At 33.4% G+C, this 8,232-nt stretch overlaps 1 protein-coding gene across 2 annotated transcripts; it reads left to right on the top strand.

The window, feature by feature from the left end:
• Positions 1-2,145: 2,145 nt before the first annotated feature.
• Positions 2,146-7,794, top strand: LOC108759290 (uncharacterized). 2 transcript variants are annotated; one of them, XM_018504647.1, is made up of 6 exons: positions 2,146-2,218; positions 2,559-2,629; positions 3,328-3,475; positions 6,022-6,213; positions 7,067-7,184; positions 7,421-7,794. In XM_018504647.1, the coding sequence occupies exons 2-6, from the start codon at positions 2,563-2,565 to the stop codon at positions 7,607-7,609; spliced, it is 714 nt and encodes a 237-aa protein (XP_018360149.1). In that variant the 5' UTR covers positions 2,146-2,218; positions 2,559-2,562; the 3' UTR covers positions 7,610-7,794. The 2 variants fall into 2 exon arrangements, with proteins under 2 accessions (XP_018360149.1, XP_018360150.1); XM_018504648.1 differs by having other exon boundaries at positions 3,331-3,475.
• Positions 7,795-8,232: the final 438 nt, after the last annotated feature.

An 8,232-nucleotide genomic window follows, 5' to 3' on the forward strand; every position in this document is an offset into this window, starting at 1 on the left:
CCCAATTGAACGATACAAATACGTGATAATGCACTTAAAGATTTGTTGGTCACGTCGTAAAAGACAGAAAATTTTTAACAAAGCTCATTTTGTATTAAATTTATTTCTGCAGTGTACTAATAAAAAAGTATAAAAATCGCAAGCATGAAAAGATTTCATTCCTTTATAATAAAATTTTCGCTTTTTTAATAAATTTTATCCTATGTTATTTTCATACTAATATTAAAAATAGAAAATCGATACCAATTAAAAGTAACATAACATTAAATTAAAAATAAGGTAATACTAACATAATTTATAAACAAACTGTAAGAACATTTTTAAAAATAAAATTAACATTTATGATATATTAAATAACACGTATTTTATTCATTAATCTTAGACTTTATCTTTTAAATATTATTAGTTATTTTTATATTATTTACTCATTTAAGTAACACATAAATTATGTTACTTTGACACTAAGAAATGTCAAATATCATTTTAATATACAAAATATTTAAATTAAACATAATCACATTATGTTAAATTAATCTTTGAATATGTTAAAAATTCAACACGAAATTTTAACAAGAACTTGAATAGATTAACATAAACATAAAATGTTTTTTACCATGTATGGTAAAATATGAAAGAGAAAAAAAATATGCCTCACACACACACACACACACACACACACACACACACACACACACACACACACACACACACACACAAACACACACACACACACACACACACATTATATATTTCATATGAAATTATTCCTAAAAAATAAATGTGCAAATATATTTTTTGTCTTGCATATGGTAATGAACAGACTTTGAAAATATACGTTGAAATATACTTTGAAAGGATACTATACGTTCGTATAATATCGCGTTTATCAGAAAAAAAGATAACTCGATAAATCTACAATTGAGGGAAAACGAGAAAGAATTTAAGATTCAATTAATCTAATCTTTTTTGTTATATGCGTATTGTGGCAACTCTTCATTTTATCGTGCTATCTTATATTAAAATGTCGCTGCAATACGTATTAAAATTGAATTATTTACTTACTTTAATTGTATATATCTGTCTGTTGCATAAAATAATATTTATTATATTATAAAAATCTATATTTTGTTATATAAATATATATTTTTGCAGTTAAATAATATTACAAATTCATAATGTTATCTGTAATATTGTTTATGTGCGATATTAATTTTTACCGACATAGAATAGACCTACACACACACACAGTATATCTTTTTCATTTAGTTTAGCGAATACTCAAACTCTATTCTTTAGCAGAAATGTAATTTTGACTTTTATATTTTTATACAAATGTGTCAAATATTCGATACTATTAAATCAAATAAATTAAATATCATTGCTCATAAAAAATTTTAATTGTAAAATAAAAAAATATTATAAAGATACAAAATATTCTTTTACATAAAAAAGGTTTAGTAATAGCTACCAAATATTTAATGAAATAATGCTAATTAAATATTTGATTAATATAACTAAATAACTAAATAACTAAATAATTTTTTACTTTCTTAAATATTTATTAAGTATCTTATTAAACAGTTATACTTGCATTTATATAAATATTATAAAAATCTTTTTTTAGCGTATTAAATATGAAGAAAATCACATTGTACTGGTTAAAAAAAATTCATACAGTATTTTAATTCCTGTCAAGACCGTGCATTATCTTTATATACATCACTTAATTGTTAGACAAGTTGCAGCATAACAAGCTGATTTATAATCTAATCTTCAGTTTAATCTTTGGTTTTGATAAGAGATAGAAGACTCATTATAAGAAAACAAACCCATTACACCAAAATAAAATTAATCGTAATAACATAATTGCAGTTAATTGCGCTTCCTATACATATACACGACGCAACGTAAAAAAACTGTCATTAACAATTACTTCGATGTTTTCAAGAAGACTCAATGGAATTTTTCAATAAAAGAAAAACGAAAAATACATTAAACTTTGCATGTTTTTCGTACGAAATCAAATTCCTTAACTGTACAAAGATCGAATCATTGTACGATATGCGTAATCAATAAGAAATCTTGATTCGATATCAGCGAATTGTGCCTATAAATACGTCCACATTTTCTTCAGCTCGCAGTTTTGTTTGTGCTGTCTAAACAAACGCAAAGTCGGACGGTTGTCAGAATACTGGTGTAAATCAACTTACGACGAGCCGTACGTAAACAATACATAATCGTTCTAGGCCTTGAGGGTCACAAAGTTTTCACAGATAATAAAAAATATACAATTTCAAGCACAAATAGATACTAATCGCAAGTGACGAGTCAACTAATTTATTTAACTAAATTTAAATAAAATTATAAATTTTCTTCGGCTTCCATATCTTTTAAATATCCGTGTCGCGGAAAGATGCGAAAATATATTCGATTGCGATGTCCTTTTATGATAACAACATTGACCAATAATAATAACGGGAATTCGTTAGCTTTAAGGCTGATAGGTACTGTGACAGCGTAACTAATAATAAATAGACCATATTTTCTACTTTACGCAGAAAAATGAAGCTGCAGGTAGTGTTCGGGCTCATCCTGATCTGTTACAATGCAAGGGCAATGAGAATAAACGGTAAGCAGATATCTACGTTTTCTTCTATAATTCCCTTGTTTTTCTCGTATATTTCTCTAGAGATACATTTCTCCAAGCCAGTGATGCACAACTTTTTTAAGAATCATTTTCAAAAGGACATTTTTAGAATCTTTAAAATCAGGACATTAAAAATTTTTCGGGCTGTATAATGTTTATTTCAATTGGATAAAATATAGAAAATATGATTTTATATTTCCGACTATGAGTCGGGTAGGCTAAAAATTCACAGATAAATTTATTTCAGAAAATAGCATTTCATGTCTATTTTTATATTGTCTATTCTTCAAACTGCAGTTAAATTATTTGTTTTTAAACATTCAGTTGTTTTTTTAAATACTTCTCTTGAAAGATATTTTTAATAAAAAGATCTTAATTGCGTATTTTTTAATAATCTATTTATCGTATTATCAGATTATTATCACGAATAAATTATTCTTTTATTTTATTATAATTTTTACGATTTTACGCTTTTATTATTAATACATTATTAAGAATATAATTAATATTAATAATTTTTAAGACTATTTTTTTATTCACGTATTTTTTCAAAAATACGAGATATTTCTCCCTTTAATAATAATATTTTATTAAAAATATAAACCCTTGCATTTATTTGCGTAAACTAATAACGAATAAATTTTATCTGCAAAATGTATATAAATTTTATTTTTCCTTAGCAGAGCCGTTTGAAAATTCGTTGATACAAGATGCTCTCGAGAAGTTAAAAGATACTATGAAGACAGGAAGTGAGAAACTTGGAATTCCGATTCTTGATCCATTCAAAGCGGACCAGCTTGCGATTAATGTTAATGAGGACGAAATAAAGTGCGTGCCGTTCAATTTTTTATTACAATTTTTAATTACATAATATCTATGACATGAACAAAGAAAGCCACAAAACCAAGTATTGCTTTATCGTATTTTTTCATTTGAATTTATTTTGCTCATTTATATATATTGTAACGGTACTAGCGAGCAACGGTACAACTTCGTCGCGTGTTCCTCGTTCTCCTCTTACACAAAAGTATCTCTTTCCTCTCGGTAACCAAATTTTGCGACAGTTAGGCGGATGGTCGGCCAAGATCGTAATTTTTATTACGGAGTTGGGCGCCAGGCACGAGAGAGCGTGCCACTCTTTTCGAAATCTCCTTACTTTTGCCCGTAACCAATTCGCGACGCAAGAGGTGTGGAAAATTTGTCGGAGGACGAGAGAGATAGGCTACAGGAATAACGTAAGCGAGGATGTAATAATAAAAACAATTATATTTGAAGAAATATGATAAAGTAGGATTAATTACATTGGTGACGTAATTACAAATAATTTCCGGAGCTTCGCCCCTCCGCTCTACTCGATACTCTCGGTACTCGCACAGAGAGCCGCTAACTTACTTTTCACGCCGGACGCCGATCATACACTACAGCACGAGCTCCGACCTTCCCGGCGGCATCTTCCGACGGTGTCAAACGCCTGCCCCTCGATAACCGGCAAGAACCCGTACCCGCTGTACTATCAGCCTTCCGGACGTGCAACGTCGGCCCACGGCCGACACCACGGCGATGGTGCGATTATAGCGAACGTCTCTATGCGACACGACTCTACTCGACAACACGAATCCCGGAAACGGACTCTACTCGGTAACACCACAACCGGAAGTTAACTCGGCAACGCAACAATACGCGTTCCGACGCGACAGTACAATGCTCGGTAACACAATTACAGTGAGCGTCCGACGCGACGCAATACTAACCGATAACGCGACTACAATAAGTATCTTTATGCGACACGACAATTCACGACAATACGCGACAACACGAAAACTTACAACTAATGACTCATCTGTGGCCAGGGGGAGCGATCGCGACTCGGCCCTCGATAATCTCTACACGACTCTAATTCTCCAAATGCGACAGCCAAAGATCTCCCCTCGACTCGACTCTCGAAACGCGACAACTAAACATTTCCACTGCTCGGGAGGATGGCACGTGGCTCGCGATTCCGCGACTCTACACGGCGGCCATTACGCCAATCTATCTTCACAATGCGAGCTTGCTTACGTGCGATCCACCCGGCGTATCCCGGTCGGCAGCTTTACATGCGCAACGCTCGCCTCACCCTCGACGTCCTGGTCCTCGCGTGTCCTTTCGACATTCTCTTCCTCGCAGCTCTCGGCAGTCCGGCTCTCAGGTTCGCATTCCCCGTCGGCAGCGCGGCCTCGTACTTCCCTTACATTTCCTAGGCTCGGCCACAGTAAGAGTGAATCCCGGAAGTTCCCGGCGGATTCTCGCAGGCTGCTTAGCTCCCCCCTCCTTCGGGGGGAGGTAGTCACGCTGATTGGCTTCCGCATGTCACGATATTCGCGCGTGTAGGCCCGCGCGGCCTTGATTCCTCGCTCCTACGAGCGTGCAATAAACGTCCCTGTCAAGGGTGGCATCCCTGCTAACGGCCCCTGCATCTCTTGGCCTGGCGTGGGAGATCTGGATGGATTCCCTTCTCGCTCCTCCTCGGGGCCCTATGCTCCCGACGGACGTCCGTCCGGCCCCTCAAGGGTGGCCGGGAATTCTGACCTCCTCCGGTGCTCTGCAAGGGGTGCATGGTGAAAGTATGGTTCCTTTCGTATGCGACAGCGGTTACGAGCAATGATATAAAATAATACAACCTGCTTATCCGGGCTCCCGGATGTGCATTCTTCTCTCTCAGCTTCTTCTGTCTTCCTTCCAAGGGTGACGAGTGAGACGGCACGGTAATACAATATTATTTTACAGCAGCTGCCGAGCGTGATCCGTGGCGCGTCCACGCTTTCTGATAAACTCCATTATTACGCAAAAGAAAGGCTAATGGGCCTTCTACAATAAGCTGCAAGTCAGAACGTCAGAATTAGTCTTAACCAGTCTTAACCAAGTTGTTCAAGTTGGTTATTGACCAACTTCACCGATTATGACTTAAGATCGCTTAGAACTTCTGACTTGCGGTTTATTGTAGAAGGCCCATAATACAAAGAGAGGAAAATTTATAGAGTAAATTAGATGACGCGATTTTAACGCACATTCGCGGGTGCGCTCGCACGCGCGATCGCGTGCGCACTCGCCTGCACGCTCGCCCTCCAAACCGATAGGAAGCACGAGTCCTCCGTCGACAAATCTGCACAGTGACGGACAAAATGTCACGTCACAATATATGTAGCCACAAATCTATAACTCTCGTTTATCTTTTTAGTAAAACTGTAAGGTTTAATATTTTTGACAAATACGTTTTTTATCATTTTACTTAAACAAAAAAAAAAAACAAAATGTGTTTATCGCGGAATTAAATTTATCAATTTTTTTATACCTTTTAACATTATAAATTTTTTATATTTTTTGTATATTTTCAGATTGAATGCGAATTTGAGCATGTGCAATGCAAACGGTTTATCTGGATTTGATGTCATCAATGGGGATTTAAACATGTCCGAAGACATTGTAATATCGCTTCATCTTTCGTGGCCATTAGTCACCGCGAATACTAAATACGACATGAAAGGCAAAATCGACAATTTTGAACTTTTCGGCAATGGTGACATAAAGTGAGTATTACTCGTTTCTTAAAGATTGAAAACCAATACCTAAAATTGCGGCGAACTTAAAATTTTAAGAATTACTATTCAAAATTAGACCAACAAGAATAAATCGATTAAGAGAAATAATATAGGTCCACAAAAAAAAGTACTCTGTGCTGGGATAGAGACCCAGCTATTCTTATGTATTTTGAGTCGCTGAATATGAATCTGACATTAAAATAGGACCATCCAGAGAAATTTTTCAATCTAGAGCGAAAAAATGACCCATTTTTCCCATTTTTGACTCATTTTTTCGAAAATACTCCAGCACAGGGTACTTTTTTTTTTGCGGGCCTGTGTAATCCTATTTTCGGCCAAAGCAGATTTTAATGTTTACTAATACTAATATGCAAACGTTTGCAAATACATTTTTTTTCAGTTCTATAAACGCGTCGATTCGATTATTTATGTCAAATTTGAAACGCAATTATAAACTGAAGCAAACTAAAGATATCGCAAATTAAATTAATCATGAATTTTAATAATGATGTTAATAAGCATCTTAAAAATCTGTAAATCTGTAAATAATTTATTCCAAAAAATATCACTTCCAGAGCGCTTTAACTGAAAATAGGATTATTTCTCTTGATTGATTAATTTTAAGAATTTTAAATTAATTAATTTTAAGAATTTTAAATTAATTAATTTTAAGACTTTTAAATAACAAATTCTTTATATAAGGTATAATATTTTCCACTTATTTTATCAATAAATATACCTCCGTTATAATTAAAATAAACATTTCTACATATCTTCATTTAAAGTATCCAAATTGTTCAAAATATTAAAGTTGATAATATACTGCGTATTCAATTTTTAGACTGTCTGTGCAAAATTTCGTTCTCAACACGACAGTTACTTTCTTATGGGACGGTAGTTTGACCTCATACTTGAAAATAAAGAACATAAATTTGGAGCTTTCTTTACAGAAGCTAGATGTAAGTAAACAGAAATCTATCTTTCTTTCTTCTTCTGGCAATCTTCGCAATTATATCGTTGAATGAAATAAAAATTTCAGAGTGCGAATTATTTGAATACAAATCAAATCGAGTTAAGTAAAATTCGATTCGTATTCGAATAATTCGATTGTCATTAATTCTGATCATCATCTACTCTCGCATTTCTTTTTTTCCTCTTTCAATTGCTGACTAACACTTTCATCTATTATTTGCAGTTTCAAGCGACAGGCCTCTTTAAGGACGAAGAAACATCTGCAATATTGAGTGCTCTGATTTCCGATATAGCACCTGAGTTAATAGGCAGTGAAATGGTTACAAGCAAGATTGTTGAACTTGTCACAAAGAAGGCCGATGATTTTTTGGCCACTAAGACACTTTTAGAAATAATAGAAATGCTCCTTTAACAAACTTTTCGTCGTATTGACGGTGCCATCGCTTAATTAATCATTTTGTACAGTTACGATTCTAATCGATAAAACGATATGAACAGATTGGCTATGAAAGATTTGGAATATGTCCATAAAATGATTATGTTCTAAGAGAAAACAAATGCAATTAATAATTTAAAAAATTAATGTTTTTTTAAACAAAAAACGCGGTCTCTAGAACGTTTCCTATCTTTTTCCTTTATATACAATAATATAGGCAAATTAAAAAATGTTTACTTATATATTTGTTATAGCTAAAATTAAATATTAAGCTGTTCTAACCCGTCGATTTTAAAGCAATGGACCTATAAAATGTTTTATTTACTTGTATCTTTTTAATGTATAACACATTTGTACATATATTTATATATATTTTACATATACTTCATATATGAATATTATTACAAACTTTAAATAATTAAAATTGCTTTGATTTAAAATAAAGATAATTTGACACTTATTGGTGGTTGGACACATACGATGCAACGTAAGAAAGTTATAACTTTGTCGATCTGCAAAATACAAATATGAAATCCTAATTCTTATCAATAAGAGCGCCGAAAAGTTTACAATTGCAAGCTATTTTGTAAAATAATCAC

The sequence above is a fragment of the Trachymyrmex cornetzi genome, unplaced genomic scaffold, assembly GCF_001594075.2.
Source record: "Trachymyrmex cornetzi isolate Tcor2-1 unplaced genomic scaffold, Tcor1.1 scaffold179, whole genome shotgun sequence".
NCBI classification, from domain to species: Eukaryota; Metazoa; Arthropoda; class Insecta; order Hymenoptera; family Formicidae; genus Trachymyrmex; species Trachymyrmex cornetzi.

What these genes read in the sequence shown, in the direction of transcription:
- LOC108759290 (XM_018504647.1), top strand. Translation starts at nt 2,563, where the DNA reads ATGAAGCTGCAGGTAGTGTTCGGGCTCATCCTGATCTGTTACAATGCA. An exon ending in GTTAATGAGGACGAAATAAA is followed by an intron (nt 3,476 to 6,021) that starts GTGCGTGCCGTT and finishes GTATATTTTCAG; the next exon opens with ATTGAATGCGAATTTGAGCA. An exon ending in TTCGGCAATGGTGACATAAA is followed by an intron (nt 6,214 to 7,066) that starts GTGAGTATTACT and finishes TTCAATTTTTAG; the next exon opens with ACTGTCTGTGCAAAATTTCG.